Genomic DNA, 17,195 nt, shown 5'->3' on the forward strand with positions numbered 1-17,195 from the left:
GAGGGGGGAAGCGAACCCCGTTCCGGGTGCAGCCCCTGCAGGGTGGCAGGAGGCGGTTCGTCCCCTCTGGGCTTCCGAGGAGCGGGCACTGTTGTCAGCTCTCTGAGGTGCGACAGCGGGACACGGGATAGAGAGGGAAGGAAGGAGGAGTGCTCTGGACCTTCTCATCCTCCCCCTCTCTTAGTAATGGTTTTGCCCAGCCCCGTGGAGAGGGCGGCCGTGGGCCGAGTCACTGCCGCACCGGGGGGGGGGAGCGGAGGATCGTGTGGAGAGCGGCGGGGAGGCCCGGCTCGGTACCGCGGTACGAACCGACTCCCCCTCCCTCTCTCCCGCTTCTCGCTCCCTCTCGTCGCCGCTCCTCGGCGGCGGCTGGTGTGCAGCTGGGAAGCTGCCGGCTCCTCTTCCCCCCTAGCTGCCATTAGGGATGGTACGGGCCGGTGGGTCAGTCAGTGTCAGGCGCCCGCTGGCACGGGACGGGACGGGACGGGACTGGGCGGGGGAGCCGGAGCCGCAGCCGCGGTAAGCGCGGACGGGGCTGGGTCGCTGGTGTCCGGGACCGGGGCGGCCGGGGCCCGGAAGGGGAGGCAGGCCCGGGTCTAGCTGGGCCTGAGGCGTTCGGGTCCGGAGGCGCTGAGCAGAGCCGGTTACCCCCTGAGGGCCTCCGGGCACGGGGAAGCTGCGCTGGTGGTGTCCGGGCGCGGAGGTCTGATCTGACAGACCCCAGTCTGTCCCGGTAAGAGCAGAGGTATTCGGTCACGGGGGTTCCGCTCCAGTCCCCCTCCGCACTGGGGCTTGCGGTGTCCCGGGTTATTGCCGTTGACTCGTGCTAGATCAGCGCTGTTCCCGCCCTGTCAGGGTGTGAAGGGCTGGGCCTTGCTCAGGTCACCCCGTGGTGGAGCAGTGCTGGTCCCTTAGGCTTGAGCTTAAGGGCAGCCGCTCCTATAGGGATGCAGAACAGGACATGTGATGACCAGGCCAAGGAGATGCTTTAATCTCTGTTGTTCTGATGTTGTGTGCTTTCTCCCTTACCCACAGGAGGCCTGACGCATGTGCTGAGCTCTCACTATGAATGCTATTGTTGCCCTCTGCCACTTCTGTGAGCTCCACGGCCCTCGCACCCTCTTTTGTACTGAGGTTCTACACTCACCGCTCCCCCAAGGTGCGAGCAGTGGGGACATCTCTGGGCAGAATGAGCAGGCGGAAGAGGAAGAAGGTGGCATTCAGATGAGCAGCCGCATCCGCTCGCACAGCCCAGCAGAAGGTGCAAGTGCTGACTCCAGCAGCCCAGGGCCGAAGAAGTCAGATATGTGTGAGGTAAGTGTGAAGATCTGTGTGTGGACATCAGTGTCCTTTGGCTTAACTAAAGGGCTCTTGGATTCTCTAATGCAAATTCAGCTGTTTAAGAGAGGAAAAAGGTGATCTGCGCTTGTTTTGTATGTGACTGCTGGTGCCAGGAGATCTCTGAGTCCTCCTAATGATCCGTGACAAGAGAATAAGGAACTGTTCAAGATAGTGTCTTGAGGTCTCTTTAAGCCTTGTATTCTGTGAATCTCTTGTGGCTGAGAAATGCTTTGCTTATGCTCGAAGAGCATATATTCTATAGGGTCTGATCATTTATTAATAGTCATTTTTAGAGCAATATTGATTAGGAAACAGGAAAGAAAAGGCAAAAGGCATTAAAAGAGTAGAGTAAGAGTATGTTCTCAGTCATTCCTGTTGTTGTCTCCTATTAGTGCTTGTTCTGAGGTATTTGTTATTTAGTTTCCTTCAGGTTTTGGCCAGTTTTGTTAGATCAGTTGGTCTCAAGAGCTGCTGTTAACTGAATTTTCCCACTTGTACAGCCAGCACCAAGTTCACAATCAAATTAAATAGTGGAAAATGAGCATAAGAACAGAGGAAGTATATCACACAAAGTTCTGTGTGAGGAGCTGGGTCCAAATCCTCACCCTGACTCCTATTTCTCGTCTTCTAAGTATTTGTGTTGTCATCAATAGGTGTAAGTAACATCTCCCTGTGTTTTGAAGGGAATATGCAGAGGCCTTTGGAAACCTTAGACAACTGCATGCTCATTTATGGATGGATTTGCTTTTCTATCTTCAGGGTTGCCGCTCTCTTGCAGGAGGACACCCTGGATACGTCAGCCACGACAAGGAAACGTCGATCAAATATGTCAGTCACCAGCACCCAAACCACCCCCAGCTCTTCAGCATCGTGCGCCAGGCCTGTGTTCGCAGCCTGAGCTGTGAGGTAACTGTCTGGGAGAACAGGGAGAAAACCTGGTCATGGCTTTAGGTATCAGCACTTCGCTCATCCTGACTGCTCTGTGCAGCCTGAAGCAAGGAGGGAATGGAGGTGGAAAGGCAGACACACAAGTCTGTCTATTCCAGGTTTGATGGTAGCTTTTAAGGTTGATCTTTCATAACTTTGAGGGTTCCTTCCTCTCACCTTGTGAGAGTAAAGGTTTCCCTTTCTTGATTTTGCTCCTAGATGTTTATTGTTTTCTTTTGTAAGGTAAGCTGGGTTTGTAAGAACATTGGAATCTATTGTTTAGTGCCAAGGAATATTTGATCTTTGTAGACCATTAACATTCAACATCTCATAGAAGTGAAGGGAGAACCATACAGATTAGTGACCATTTTTGTGTCAGGATCAGCAAAATCCCTTGTGGATCCTCAACAGTATTGTCACTGAATAGAGCTGAGTTCTTAAAATGCTGTTAAATTGAAGCTTTTATAGTGTTTGTAGGATATCTCTGGAGGTCTGTTTGACCACATATTTTGGATAGCAGCCTAAAAAAGGTTTGTTTTCTTCACTCAGAGTAGGAAGCTTTGTGTTATTACCATATTTTATTACCACACTACCACAGTTTATTACCATTTCAGCTGTGTGATCTGCTTAACCACTTTGGTGTATGTGTCCTTCCCCTTCAGGTCTGCCCAGGACGGGAAGGCCCTATTTTTTTTGGAGATGAACAGCATGGTTTTGTGTTCAGTCACACCTTCTTTATCAAAGATAGCCTGGCTCGAGGCTTCCAGCGCTGGTACAGCATCATCACCATCATGATGGACCGGATTTACCTCATCAACTCCTGGCCTTTCTTGCTGGGAAAAATCAGAGGCATCATTGATGAGCTTCAGGGCAAAGCACTTAAGGTAGGTCAGTGCACAGAGTCTGTTTGACTCAACGTTAGTAAAACATTACAATAGCTGATGTGCAGCTGAGTCAAATAGCTGATCCAGCTCATTGCATTCAGGGTGGACATTAAAGTTGACACAAGGGACAAGAGGATGGTGTGTATCTGGGGTGTAGGAGGGAAGGAACGTGGTGCCTCTGACATTTTAGACCAGTTGTAACACACTTCACAGACCTAACAGCTAGACAGTAGCTCTGTTAGGAATTAAGTAACTAAAGCTGAGAAGGACCATGCTTTTGGAGCACTTAATGGTAATTTTAGTCAATCTGAGAATAAGATGTCCCTTCCCTCTCTTTTCCTGTAATTTACAGTGTATTTTGGATGATTGTGTGTGATGCGCCTTTTCACTTTGTACTTTTATTGGGTATTTTTTGCCTCAGCTCTTCATAAACATCTCTTTCAGTCTCTTACACTGCCCTTCTTCCATGGTGTAGGTGTTTGAAGCAGAGCAGTACGGGTGCCCTCAACGTGCGCAGCGGATGAACACGGCCTTCACTCCCTTCCTGCACCAGCGGAATGGCAACGCAGCCCGGTCCTTAACGTCACTGACCAACGATGAAAACCTCTGGGCATGTTTGCATACATCCTTTGCTTGGTAATGCCACTTGTGTTTCTAGCTTCTACACCTCCTTCATGAAGAGAATACTGGCATGTTCTGAAAGAGTGGAAATGTGATTAGAGTGTTTGGCTGTTGTTTTTCTTCTCGAGGTAGGAAGTTGGACTTCGCTAAGTAGTCTCTGAATTGGAAGGAGCTAAGCACAAGAAGATGGCAGCCTGCTGATAACTTTAGGACAAAAAAACCTCCTTGTTGCTGTGAAATAATCATGGAATGGTCTGTATTGGAAGGGACCTTAAAGCTCATCCAGTTCCAACCCCCTGCCGTGGGCAGGGACATCTTCCACTAGAACAGGTTGCTCCAAGCCCCTGTGTCCAACCTGGCCTTGAACACTGCCAGGGATGGGGCAGCCACAGCTTCTCTGGACACCCTGTGCCAGCGCCTCAGCACCCTCACAGGGAAGAATTTTATTCCTAATATCCAGTGTAAATCTCCCCTCTTAGCTGCTCTAAGTACTCCCCTTAAGGAGCCTGCTCTTCTCCAGGCTGAACCAGCCCAGCTGTCTGAGCCTGGCTCCAGAGCAGAGCTGCTCTGGAGCAGCATCTCCGTGGCCTCCTCTGGACTCACTCCAGCAGCTCCATGTCCCTCTTGTGTTGGTGGCCCCAGACCTGGATGCAGTACTCTTGGTAGGTCTCATGAGAGCAGAGTAGAGGTGGAGAATACCCTCCCTTGACCTGCTGGTCATGCTAGAGATGAAATAAACCGACTAATGTGGCAGCTAATGGAAGCCATGTGTATCTAGATGGAAAACCTTTGCAGTATAAAAGTAGGTATGGAAGAAAGCATGGGAAGATGCTCCTACCCTCAGTGTGTTGTACCTTGGATTCGCACTTGAAGTACAGTGACTGTTCACCTGGAAGTGCCAGAGTATTGTGATAGGCAGTGTGGGAGGTGCAGCCGTTTGGCACAGTGCATATCTGTGGCAGTCCAGTTGCTCCAGTACCTGACTTCCTCATCAGACTTCCCTGGAAAGATGCCACAGAGAGGGTTGCAACACCAGCATGTGACTTGGGTGGGAGATAAGTGTTTTGCACAGTGGTAGTCCTTTTGGTGACTGTGTGTGACAGAGGTTGTAAGATGCACTGATAGTTACCACACAGAGGAAGGCATAGAGATGTGTTGAAAGCAAATAAGTATTGATTAGTGGCTGGATTTTTGTTGAGCTCATCCCACCAAGTGTCTTGCTAGGCTTTTGCAGGTTTAATGAGTGCTGCTTATGTTTCTTCCTATGTTTCCAGGCTTTTGAAAGCTTGTGGCAGCCGACTTACAGAGAAGCTTCTGGAGGGAGCACCAACAGAAGACACTCTTGTTCAGATGGAAAAACTTGCAGGTGAGAGAGAGATTTCCAGAGCTGGAAGACCCTCTTAGGATGGTAAAACACCAAATTCTTTCATCTCATCAGCATCGTAAGCACAGCCATCTCTCATCAACTTTAGCGGCAGTCTCTGCAGTAGCTGATGTGCTCTGTCATGTAGAGATGACTGACAGGAGCGTGAAATCAAGGCCCTTGTCCTCACAGGCTCTGCGCATGCACACGTGATCTTGGTTACTTGAGTAGGAGTGTTGCATCATCATGATTATTGTTCTCTCTGGCTGGGTTGGCCTTTCCAATGAATCTTCACAACCAGAAGAATTTGCAGTCACAACACATGGGCTTCTTGCTCCTTTTTCTACAAGATTTCTAAAGGATCGTAATTTATTTCTTGCATTGAATTATTTTATGAATCCGTTTAGCTTAGAATCTCCAAAACCTGCCTCAAAGCTTTGGCCATGCCCTTTAAAACAAGAACAGAGAACTGGTCAAAAGATGTGACTTTGTGTTCTGTAGAAGCTGAACATTCCTTCCCAAAACTTCAGTGCTTATCTTCTATCTGAATTCATAAACTTTGTTAAGACTTTGGGCGTATCTGTGGTGCCAGTACTTCCAGTTGATGTGTTCTGAACTCTCTCTTCCCACTTCCAGCCAAAATCAATTGGCTGCAGCATGTGTAGGCTGTTCCCATTCCTAGAGAGCAGCAATTCTTATGACCTCTCTGCCCTTCTTTTGCTAGATCTGAAGGAAGAGTCAGAAGGCTGGGATGGTTCTGAGGAAGAAGAGAAGCCTTCTTCCCAGCCAGATGCTGTGGAAGGGCAGGAACTATCTAAATGCTCACCTGAAACATCCCTGATGCCAGATTGCAACAGCTGGAATGTAGCTCACAGAAGGTTGTCTGTCTTTCGCTCTCTCAGGCACATGAGGCAGGTAAGAGAGGACTATGTTACTGATGCTGAATTCCCAAGCTAATAACCTCTTTTCTCCTGGTTGTTCTTTAAAAGATACATTTATTTCCTGCACTCTGCACTTCTTCCCTGGTTCTGTGTTCAACACAGAGCCTGCACGCCTCATAACACAGTGTTAACTGCATCTAAATCATGTGGGCCTCTAGTGATCATCAGTCATGTGGGATGGGATCATATGATTTCCATCAAATTCCGCACTCCTCTTCTTCCCAAAAGCAGTGACAGTAATTTAATACAGAGGTCGTGCAGCATCCCCAAAGCCAAGTATTATTTGCTTAAAACAAAAGTATTTCAGAAGGAAAAACATTTACAAGCAAAGCAGAGGGTTCTCTACAGATCAAGCTTCTCTCCAGTGCTTCCAGTTACCTGGCTGAGGGGGAAGGTTCAGTGCATTTGACCCACAGCCTCTGTCACACCAGCTCTTTTTCCTGGGCAAGTACCTGCTTTATGTCTTCAGCCTCCTTTTGTTCCACTGTTTCCCAGTTTAGAAGGCTTGAAGCTGTTGAACTGCACCACTGTATTGCAAGTGAGGTTTGTCCGAAAACAGTTCCATCTCTGTGCATAACCCAGATCAGAGAAATGCCTGAAAATTGTTATCATCTATGAGAAGTGGTTCAGTCCTGCCCCAAAACACTTGATCTTGGTGCTGTGGTTTAGAACTACTATATGTACAAGACCTGCTAAATTCTCATGATTGTTTCTGCTGTTTGGTCCTAGCCATGTTCTTATGTGGCAGGCGTGGTTTTAGTGGACTGATTTTCATAACCAATGCAGAATGGTTTGGGTTTTTTTCCAGGTTCTGGGGGCGTCAGCATTCCGCATGCTGGCTTGGCATGTTCTGATGGGGAACCAGGTCATCTGGAAGGCTCGAGATACGGATCTTGTCCAGTCTGCTTTTGATGTGCTACGGGTAAAAGCTTTTTCCTTGTGTTTCCTGGCTGTATATTTTTACATGCATTTCCTTAATAGTCCAGTCTTCATAATGGCCTGTCTCTGACATGTAATCTCATGGAGAATGTGGTCTGAATTACACGGGTTTGAAGACACAAAACCACTAACAAAAAAGACCCACCAAAGAAAGGAGACTCAACCTTTGGATGTTTTGGTTGTCCCCAGCAACTTTCAAGCTGATTTTGGGGGATATTTCTGATCCCAAGGAGTGCTCCAAGTCTTTCTCCCTGGAAGCCAGGAAGAAAATTGTACTGTACTCCTTTAGTTCCACTGTTTCTCCTGACGTGTTTCCTTCCTTCTCTAGACTATGCTGCCTGTTGGTTGTGTGCGGATCATCCCCTACAGTGACCAGTATGAAGAGGCGTATCGGTGTAACTTCCTAGGGCTTAGCCCACATGTCCAAATCCCATCCCACATCCTATCATCCGGTAAGAACCTGGTGCAGAGCCCTCTCCTTTCCCTGTCATGTTAAAGGGCACAAGATTCTTATTTTGTTTATGAAGTATTGGCGGATAGTCTAACAGTGCTGCATGAACTAAAACTTGTACCACATCATTTTGTTTTCCCTATATCCCTGCCTGATCAGTAGTAGAGAGGTGTGACACCTGCTTTAAGCAGGCTGTGGAGCTGTAGTTTAGAACCTGGGCTGGTTCAGTTAATATTCTTTCGGGTTCTTGTCACTCTAGAGTTTGCGGTGCTTGTGGAAGTTCGTGCTGCAACCCGATCCAGCCTCTACCCAACGCTGTTTGATGAGGAGCAGTCCCTCAACAAGTACGAGTTTGTTGTCACCAGCGGCAGCCCTGTGGCAGCAGATCGAGGTGGGTGATTTGAAAGCGAGAAGAACCTGTATCACTGAGATTAAACACACATCTTGATCTTTAACTGCTTTTTATGCTGTTCATATACTAGCCCTTGTGGAAGTCTGAGTAGAAGCCGGGTCAGAAAACAACTGGGTTGAATACTGAGATGAGGTTTACCGCAGTCTGTTTCATTATAAAGGGTTTCTTTTACCGGATCAGCATTTTGCTGAACTAAAAATAGTAGTACGTGTAGGGAAATTCGTGTGTAACCCCCAGTGAACACTTTATATCCTGGAATATTGTGTGTTTAGTTTGAGTACATCTAGCTTACAAGAACTATGACATTACTCATCTCCCACGTTCCACGTGGCAGATGGCTAAATCCTTCCTGCTCTGTCCTCTGAAAGTACAGGTGCAATGCAAAGCAGAGACTTCACTCTCTGTGTAATGCATACTTACAGTATAATTACAGTAGTCTGCTTCCCATCCAACCAGTGGCATGTCCAGAAGCTTCTGGACAAGAATAGTCACTGAAATGTCATTTCCCCAGCACAGCATCAAAGTGATTAGGCTGTGGACTGCTGGGAGAAAAGCCTCCTAGGGAATTCCAAAAAGTGGTCAGGGAGGAAAATACCTTGGGATGGTTGTTGGTTTGGGTTTTTACTAAGTATCCTGGAACTGCCCTTTAAGAAGAGGAATATTGAATCAAGAGTTAAGCAGAGACTTCAAAACTGAGGGCTTATATTTTTATGTATATTATACAAAGTAGGAAGACTTTTCATAACTTTGCATTTTTTAATGAGCTTTTGATACAAAACTAGAACCAACAAAATCTAAACAACAGTTTAAAATGGGTCTGAAGAAAAAGGCCCCTTTGTCGCAAGTCCTGTTCCTTCACGGAATTCCATGTTGCTTCTTGGATCAGGTGTTTCTCTAGTGGGATGATCTTTAGCTCCTCTTGCATGGAAGTGATATCAAGACAGGCCACTGGGGGGAACATTTTCCTACTTACGGAATATGCAGGTTTCTTCTAGACTCAAGGGAGATTATTATCTATGAACTAATGGAGCCAAATCCTATGTTGAAGTTGGCTGTGCTGTTACTAATAGTGTAGCTTTCTCCATACAGAGGAAGCTGCATTAATGCACCAGACCAAAGCACTGGTGGAAAATGAGTGTGGACTTAGACAGAATAAGAGGTGGAACAAATGTGTATTCTTGTCTGTAATTCCAGCAGGTATCCAGGCCATAGAATAAATGGACTGGTCCTTGCTAACAATGACTAGTAAAGGTGTAAGTGGGTAACCTGTAGTTTATGTGTTCTCTTTCTCACCCTTTTCCCCCTCTTTCTGATGCTGTAGTTGGCCCTACAATCTTGAACAAGATTGAAGCTGCCCTGACCAACCAGAACCTTTCTGTAGATGTTGTGGATCAGTGCCTTGTCTGCCTGAAGGAGGAGTGGATGAAGTAAGTGTGACTACATTGCTTTCAGAGAAACAGCTTTGACACTAATCCCAGACTGGTTACAGCAGAGTACAGGACAAACTTGTAGTCAGGTAACTTCTGCTGTAGTATTGACAGTAGTTGGCTTTGCTGTTAGGAGCTAGGAATATCCGGGTTGTTCTCTCCTAGTCATAGAAATCCCTGACTGGTTTGGGTTGAAAGGGACCTTAAAGCTCATCCAATTGCAACCTCCAGCCACAGGCAGGGACACCTTCCACTAGAGCAGGTTGCTCCAAGCCCCTGTGTCCAACCTGGCCTTGAACACTGCCAGGGATGGGGCAGCCACAGCTTCTCTGGGCACCCTGGGCCAGCGCCTCAGCACCCTCACAGGGAAGAGCTTCTGCCTAAGAGCTCATCTCAGTCTCCCCTCTGGCAGGTTAAAGCCATTCCCCCTTGTCCTGTCCCTACAGGCCCTTGTCAAAAGCCCCTCTCCAGCTTTCTTGTAGCCCCATTTAGGTACTGGAAGTACCTTGAAGTGTAGTCCTTTTGGCTGTCAGCAGTTCTTAACCTTTATGCTTCACTTCACACAGCTGTAGGTTACCTACATGACAATACTTGTCTGCCTGATACACGTTATGAGGATTAAGTCTGTAAATCCATATATGCCTGTCCATGTGTGCTATATTCCGGTGCAGATACCATGCCAAACAGATGTCATGATTGTGCCTTGAGGCACTACGTTTTAAGGGTGCAAGTATAAAGGAAGACCAGACAGTCATGTGGAATAATTCATGGAACGTTAAGATTCTGTGGATTTACCTTAGGGCCTGATTGGCACTAGATGTGTCTCCTAGGGAGATTCCCAGTTGTCACAATGAATTGCTTTACCTTCCACTAGAATGAAGAAACAAACTAGAATTGTATAATATTATAATATTATGAGTGGAAATGAGTAATGCCCCTTTTCTTGTACTCTTCTTCATTCAAAGCATGAGAAGTTTCCACAGAATACTGTTTGAAGCTGTTATTAACATTCTCTGGGCAATAGGTACTGAGAGAAGCTGCAGTTACTGCTCATTCCCTCTTTGACGTGTGCAAATCCATTGTAATGACAGGAGTTTCTTGTTCCCATAGTAAAGTGAAGGTCCTCTTCAAATTCACTAAAGTGGACAGCAGACCCAAGGAGGATACCCAAAAACTGCTGAGCATCCTGGGCGCTGCTGAGGAGGACAACGTCAAGCTTCTCAAGTTCTGGATGACTGGCTTGAGCAAGACATACAAGTCCCACCTGATGTCAACAGTTCGCAGCCCCACATCCTCCGAGTCCAGGAACTAAAAGGTGCCCAACCTCACTTGCTGCCTTCAGATAACCGCAGGGACCCTGAGTTACCGCTGCTGAGCCCGCAGCATGTGCATCAGGTGGATAGTGCCACTTCATCACTGTTCTCCTGGTCCTCAGACTAACTTGAAGAGCCACTTGAGTCTTTTCTAATTGCTGTGAGACTGGACTAATACGTGCTAATAAATAGTGCTGCTGTCTGTCCTAAACTCAGCTCTAAACCTAGACCTGCACACTCGAGACTAAAGTGACACTCAAAGAATAGGTGTGAGTTGATTCAAATCCCATCCTGCCTCACTGAGCACTGTGGTGTGGCAGTAAGAGCTCAGTTTTAGCTTTCATTGGCAACACTTGGCTACCTGTGACAACATCCAGATCTCCTGGGAATGGATACGGTTCATCTCTCCAAATCCCACATAAATCTCCTGAATAGCTGAGAAAACAACAACCAAAACCAAGTGACAACGTCACAGGGTCTGGATCCACGTGTAAATTATTTCAAACCACTTTACGTTCGGATTTACAAGAGACTTCTTTTCTGCTGTAGCATAAGTCAGGATATCCCATTGGAGTCCTGTCACTCTATTTATTTATATCTTAACTTGAGACAGTTGCAGCATTTGCTTCGGAAACTTTGTTGAGGAGGGAGAATTGTAATATAAGGAGTCTCTAAAAGCAGCCTGCTTGCCTCTCTAGAGGGTAAAACACTCGCCTTGTTTTGCCTGCAGTTGCAAAACTTCCAGGTAATGAAGATTACCTCGTCAGGATCCGGTTGCTGGTGGTTTCCTATCTCCAGAAAGAGTTTTCTAGCTTCCTAGTGAAGTTAAGCAGGAAAGATCCAACCTGTAGGTGCTCCCTTATCTAACTCTATAGTAGCCATTTTTTTTGCTTAATAGTTCATGGAAACATTGGTGCATTTTTTAATGACCTAAACCAGATTTTTCCTTATCTGTATTGTAAGGAATTACTGTTTCTGTTGTGAAGTCTTTGTTTTGTTGTTTCCTCTGGATCAATGTTGGGAAAACTTGACGTTACCACAGACATTTGTACCAAGCTAAAGGCAGGTTTTACCCAGGTGACCTTCTACACTCATTCAAACAAGACTCGAGCTCAGAGGCGATGTTCCAACTTGTCATGAGTTCTGTTCTTATATATATATATATATATATATATAAAATATGCAGGTTGATTTTTTCTGTGTCTGGAACATCTGTAAAATGGAGACAGGCATTAAATCTCAGTAAGAGCTATTTTTGTAAATGGACAAAGCCTGGCTTTGTGTTCATTTTCTATGTGTGTTGCCGTGGGGGAAGCAGCAGTTGATCTGTGTCTCAGCCTAAATCTGATTTAATAGGCCTTTTCCTCTTAACTTTGTATTAGTTTCTAGTACATCTGGAGCAAGAGATGCTCAGATACATTAAAACTGCTTGACTGGACATAAAACAACTGCAGGAGATTCAAGCAGCAAACATGTTCAGGCTTTGGAAAGAAGCTGGCATTTATTTCCCCATTGTGAGTAAGGAAACAGGAGATGAAGCTTTGAGTAATGCATGCATCTTGTTTCCTATGTGCTAGTCATGAGGGGAGAACAAAGCCCACTGTCAGTGGGGTGAAAGCAACAGAAGTAATTAGAAAAGCACAGACCAGTAAATCAATTTCCACTGCTTGCTCTTGTGGCAATCTTTTATGAGATCTTCTTTTTGCACTTGGAAGCTATTCTGATCCAATCCAGAGCTGTGGAACACAGCAGGTAAGACGTGACTTGGCATTGTTTGATTGCTGAACTGGTTTTATCTTTTAAGGACTAGCTCTCCCAAGCAACCCAATGTTAAAACCTAATGTCCATCAAACCCGCCGTTGGTGTGTGAGCATCCTGTGTTTCTGAACAGAAGCGTGGTTTCTTCTGAAGCAGCAAATAGGTGAGCACAAGGTCAAGCCTGAGGCTTCATCTTCTTCTTCCTCGTGCTTGTGTAAAGGGTGAGTTGTTTGCAGTGGCACTCTATCTCTGTCCTGATCTGTGTCATGGACAACCAGACTCTGGATAATACATCATTTTTGAGCCAGGGAAAGGAAACCACTGACTTAGTGCTTATAAAATGCCCACAGAAAAGAAGGGGGAGAGCTGCTAAGTCTGTGAACACATAAAGCAGATGCTCTTGCCTGCCAGAACAGATCTATACATGGGATTACCAAGTAATTGCCTGGACAAGTTCCTGCAGCTCCCAGATTATCCCGCGGGCACTCCTTTTGCTGTCAGTGAGAGCTGGAATGTGCACAACTTAATTAACCAGAAAGCATGTCTGTAGCCATCTTTCACCACCCTCCTTCCCTCTAAATGCTACGCCTTGAAGACAAACTGATTGAATCATAGAAGCATAGAATGGTTTTGGACCTTAAAGCTCATCCAGCTCCAGCCCCTGCCACAGGCAGGGACACCTTCCACTAGAGCAGGTTGCTCCAAGCCCCTGTGTCCAACCTGGCCTTGAACACTGCCAGGGATGGGGCAGCCACAGCTTCTCTGGGCACCCTGTGCCAGCGCCTCAGCACCCTCACAGGGAAGAACTGCCTTAGATCCAACCTGAACTCCTGTTTCAGTTTGAACCCATCACTCCTTGTCCTACCGCTACAGTTCCTGATGAAGAGTCGCTCTCCAGCATCTTTGTAGCGTCTTTAGTCACTGGAAGCTGCTCTAAGCTCTCCACACAGCTTCTCGTCTCCAGGCTGAACAGCCTCAATGTCTTAGCCTGTGCTCCATCCCCTTTACTATCCTCCTTGCTCCTCCAGCCTTGTTCCAACAGCTCCATCTCCTCCTCACGCTGGGCGCACCAGAACCACACACCGCAGCACCCCATCGAGCCAGGATGTCCCTTTATTCCATGTGCTATTCCGTGAGTACCGAAGAGGGCGGTGAGAGCGGGTGAAGGATGCTTGGAGCATCTCTCCCATTCTCCCAATGCTGCCGTGACCCGCGCTCCCCCATCCCAACCCCGCTGTCCCCAGCGCTGAGCTCAGGACCTCGACAGACTCCCCCTGCGGTACCCTCCCTCCGGCCCACCGCGCATGCGCCGGGGGGGGCCATGTGGGTGCCGGGTGCAACGGGGCGGCCGGGCCTTGCCGTGGCGATGGCGGCGGCCGCGGCCGGCTTAGCCCTGGCTATGGCGGCGCGGCTCTGGCGGCGGCGCCCCGTCCGCGAGGTGCTGTTCTTCCCCTCGCCGCCCAGCTGCACCGAGGCGCTGCTGGCCGAGGCGGCGGGGTCCGGCGCTCCGGCCGAGCCCTGTCCCTGCCCGCTGCCGCGCAGCGACTGCCCCCTCAGCCGCCTGCTGCGGCGGCTCCTGTCCGCCCGCCGCTCCCTCGAGATTTGCCTCTTCGCCTTCTCCTGCCCGCAGCTCGGTCTCGCCGTGCGGCTCCTGCACCGCCGCGGCGTCCGCGTCCGGGTGGTCACCGACGCGCAGTACATGGGGCTGCGGGGGTCGCAGATCGGCCTCCTCCGGCACGCCGGTGAGGCCTGGTGGTGGAGGGGGGAACAGCGGAGCGCGGCGGTCGGGGTTGTGGTTGAGGCAGCGGGTTCGAGTCCCGCTGAGGACGGGGTTGTGTCGTTGTAGGGATCCCAGTGCGCCACGACCAGGGCCACGGGTACATGCACCACAAGTTCGCCATCGTGGACCGGAGGATGCTCATCACGGGGTCCCTCAACTGGACCACGCAGGCCATCCAGAGCAACCGGGAGAACGTGCTGGTGGTGGAGGATGCTGAGTATGTGAAGCTGTATCTGGATGAGTTTGAAAGGATTTGGGAGGAGTACAATCCCACCAACTCTAGGGTTTTATCCCAAGGACAGTGACTGAGCTGCCTCATATGGCTGGTGGGGTATTAGCAGATGAGAGCATCCACAGCCTATACAGACATCACTGTAGTATCCACTTGGGTGTAATTTAGGTAAGCTCCTGAGAAGCAAAGTTCTCTCTACCCTGAATGTCCCACTTTGCTGTGGGTCATTCCCATGCTGGAGGGACCAACACAGCTATATAGGGAATTGTGTTGAAGACAGCTGTGACAGGGCTGCCTTTGTAGGGCTTAAAGCGGGCACGCTCGTTGCTGTGCCCTGGTGCAGGTATGTTCACATGGTGCTGGTAGGTGTTTCAATGGTGAAATGGGTGTTTTCTAACTGGATATTCCAGGAAGGAATTGTAGCCCAGCAGAAAGGAAGAGTTAAGAGGGCTCCGGCAAACACAGAGTTTGTATAGGAGTTAAGCACCTTCGTTATGTTTCTTAGTTATGTGTTGACTTTAATTGTTGAAAGGTTGTAAAGGAAATGTATAGAAATAAGAAGGCAGAGATGTTTTGACTGAGAACAGGGTTCCTTTGGTTTAAGATGAGGGTTTGAGATGAGCAGAGCTCCAGTGTAAAAGCCTGAGGTCGCAGGTACTAACGAGCCCTCATCTTCCAGAAGGGAAGTGTTGGAATATCTGGGAAGAAAAAAGATATTCTTTGGGATCAGTCGGTCTCGAGTGCAGACCTGGCTGCAGTTGACAGCGACAGGATGGGGCACAAGTAAGAGGGAGGGAGGTGAGATCTGTCCCTCCAGGGTGGAACACAGATGGGTGCAATTGAGGCTATTAAAACCCTAACTACCATCTGTGTAAGAATTGCTTAAACCCGAGTATAAAGTGCCTCAAAATCCGTCATTTTGATTTGTTTTAAGGTTTTGCCACCAGTTTTGCTTTGATACAGCGCTATCAAATTCACTGTTTTCACAGAGAACCTCAATGTCATCATCTGGTTTTTGTGCTCCAGGCAATCCCTGCGGGGTGGTTGTTCCAAAGATCCAAATTGTTAAGAACTCCTGTGGATCCTTAAGTGTTATTTAGGATACATGGAATAACATCATCAGGGAGATTTGTTCTATTGGAGAAAGCTGGCATGGGTCTGGGGGAAAAAGCACTGCTATTAAAGAGCACCAATGGAAGGAGCTGGGGAAGGTGGTTCTCTATTAAATCCCCTTCAACAGCATTAGAGTTACACTACTTCAGCCATAGTACTGCTGTTAAATACTACCTGTTTCAGTAGTAATAGTGACTGTAAAGGCAAACAGCTCTCATTTTCAGGCTCTGGCACCTCTGCTCTCCCTGTAGCATCCTCCTCTTTGGAAGAACACACCTCAGTACATGGCATGCAAAGGGTGGTGCAAAAATAGTTTATTAGGATACAGTTAATGTAAAGTTAGGTAATTCTATTTACAAAATAAAAAGGATCAGCTACATCCATGGGCACCTAGCATGTCACACAGGGCTAAGGAATAAATACGGTGAGAAGTGACCTGTTACACGTGGGGAATGCTTAAGCAAGGGACAAGGGGAGAGGAGCTTGCAAATACTGAGGAACAGGAGCCTCCAACACCCGCTCCTCTTTCCAGAGGGAAAAATTGACACGTGAGACGCCATTTCCAGGACTGATCCATGCGGAAAATCCCCTTAAAAGAGACTGTTCTGCCCTATGGATGGACAGAGCTTGAGAACAACTGTGTTACCTCCTGTCCTCGGTGTGAGCTTGCCTGGGTTGGAGCCACTGTGCTCGGATAGAACCAAGGCAAGCTGCCTGTTCCTGTTAAGATGAAGGAGGAAGATGGCCAATACCACTCCAGGTACCAGCACAGACTTGCAGAACTGCCCTTTTCCTCCCCAAAAGCTCATCCTTTCCCAGAAATCTGAGTCTTTAAAACGACTCCTTAAAATCTCAAAGACATCCAGAACTCCAGGTCCCAGGAGGGTGGGCACAGGTCAAAGCCTCTGTAATTCACATCTGCTTCCCACTTACCATAGTCTCTAGTATCTTACAACATGCTTTGCCATCTCTTGTTTAGAACAAAGGGTGTTCTTGTCAGTGTCACACAGGCAGCACGTGAAGAAAAGCACGAAGAACACAAGAGTGACTGCACTCATCAGTGAGGAGTTCATAGCCAGTTGGCTTCATTCAGTTGGTACCAACTTGGCTCTTGGCTCTTTAGGGTTCTGCTGGTAAATCCCACACCCTTGGTTTCCTTTAGTAGTCACAGGCTGATCAAGGTGAGCCCATTGCTTCCAGCCTGGTGCTCCCTGCTCCTGTGCATTGGATCCTCTGAGGAGAAGTGATTTCTACTGCAGGATCACCTAAGTTCAACGCAGTAGTAAGTGTGTTGTAGTGGAAGTTATGTCTGAAGCTACACACCGAGTTATGGCGTGCATCCTTTCTGCTGGAGAACGTGTGTCTGTTCCCTTGTGACATCCAAGAGGATCTGGAATGTGCTGCACGCATGAGTTCCAGCACTACAGCGGTGCCTCACGGGCCCTAACCCACTGCACAAGGTGTGCTCCACCACCAAGTAGCTCTATAGTAGCACAGCGCTAGGTAACAGTCTGCACGTGTGATGTACCACATAAATACAACATCATGGAGCAACCCATATGGAACGAAACCAACCTAAGTTTCTAGGTTACAATTCTCAAACCCACCGTGCATGATCTTTGGACGAGGATCTTCAAAACTAAAGGTAGAGCTCAGCAGAAAAGGTTTGTAAAGACATTTATAAGAGTCATTC

The 17,195-nt window shown here is 47.9% G+C and overlaps 2 protein-coding genes across 6 annotated transcripts; both read left to right on the forward strand.

Annotated features, from left to right (window-relative positions):
- The first annotated feature begins 241 nt into the window (after positions 1–241).
- Positions 242–12,495, forward strand: FLCN (folliculin). Of its 5 annotated transcripts, none has more exons than XR_013956836.1 (13): positions 242–301; positions 1,036–1,314; positions 2,101–2,247; positions 2,931–3,152; positions 3,628–3,788; positions 5,048–5,139; positions 5,861–6,051; positions 6,886–6,999; positions 7,345–7,468; positions 7,727–7,858; positions 9,201–9,306; positions 10,417–11,466; positions 12,424–12,495. XR_013956836.1 is itself a non-coding variant. In XM_080617720.1 (13 exons), exons 2-12 carry the CDS (start codon positions 1,066–1,068, stop codon positions 10,616–10,618), a joined length of 1,740 nt encoding a protein of 579 aa, XP_080473846.1. In that variant the 5' UTR covers positions 242–301; positions 1,036–1,065; the 3' UTR covers positions 10,619–10,621; positions 12,424–12,491. The 5 variants fall into 5 exon arrangements, 2 of the variants coding, with proteins under 2 accessions (XP_080473846.1, XP_080473845.1); XM_080617720.1 differs by having other exon boundaries at positions 10,417–10,621; positions 12,424–12,491; XR_013956837.1 differs by having other exon boundaries at positions 289–427.
- Positions 12,496–13,490: 995 nt separating this feature from the next.
- Positions 13,491–16,262, forward strand: PLD6 (phospholipase D family member 6). Its single transcript, XM_080617721.1, has 2 exons — positions 13,491–14,119; positions 14,224–16,262. Exons 1-2 carry the CDS (start codon positions 13,546–13,548, stop codon positions 14,460–14,462), a joined length of 813 nt encoding a protein of 270 aa, XP_080473847.1. The 5' UTR covers positions 13,491–13,545; the 3' UTR covers positions 14,463–16,262.
- Positions 16,263–17,195: the final 933 nt, after the last annotated feature.

This window comes from Psittacula echo (assembly GCF_963264785.1).
Source record: "Psittacula echo genome assembly, chromosome: 5".
Taxonomy (NCBI): domain Eukaryota; kingdom Metazoa; phylum Chordata; class Aves; order Psittaciformes; family Psittacidae; genus Psittacula; species Psittacula echo.

Excerpts from the sequence above, each read along its gene's own strand:
- FLCN (XM_080617720.1), top strand. The coding sequence starts at position 1,066 with ATGAATGCTATTGTTGCCCTCTGCCACTTCTGTGAGCTCCACGGCCCT. Across the intron at positions 1,315-2,100 it reads AGAAGTCAGATATGTGTGAG|GGTTGCCGCTCTCTTGCAGG; the intron begins GTAAGTGTGAAG and ends TTCTATCTTCAG. Across the intron at positions 9,307-10,416 it reads CTGAAGGAGGAGTGGATGAA|TAAAGTGAAGGTCCTCTTCA; the intron begins GTAAGTGTGACT and ends TTGTTCCCATAG.
- PLD6 (XM_080617721.1), top strand. The coding sequence starts at position 13,546 with ATGCTTGGAGCATCTCTCCCATTCTCCCAATGCTGCCGTGACCCGCGC. Across the intron at positions 14,120-14,223 it reads CGGCCTCCTCCGGCACGCCG|GGATCCCAGTGCGCCACGAC; the intron begins GTGAGGCCTGGT and ends GTGTCGTTGTAG.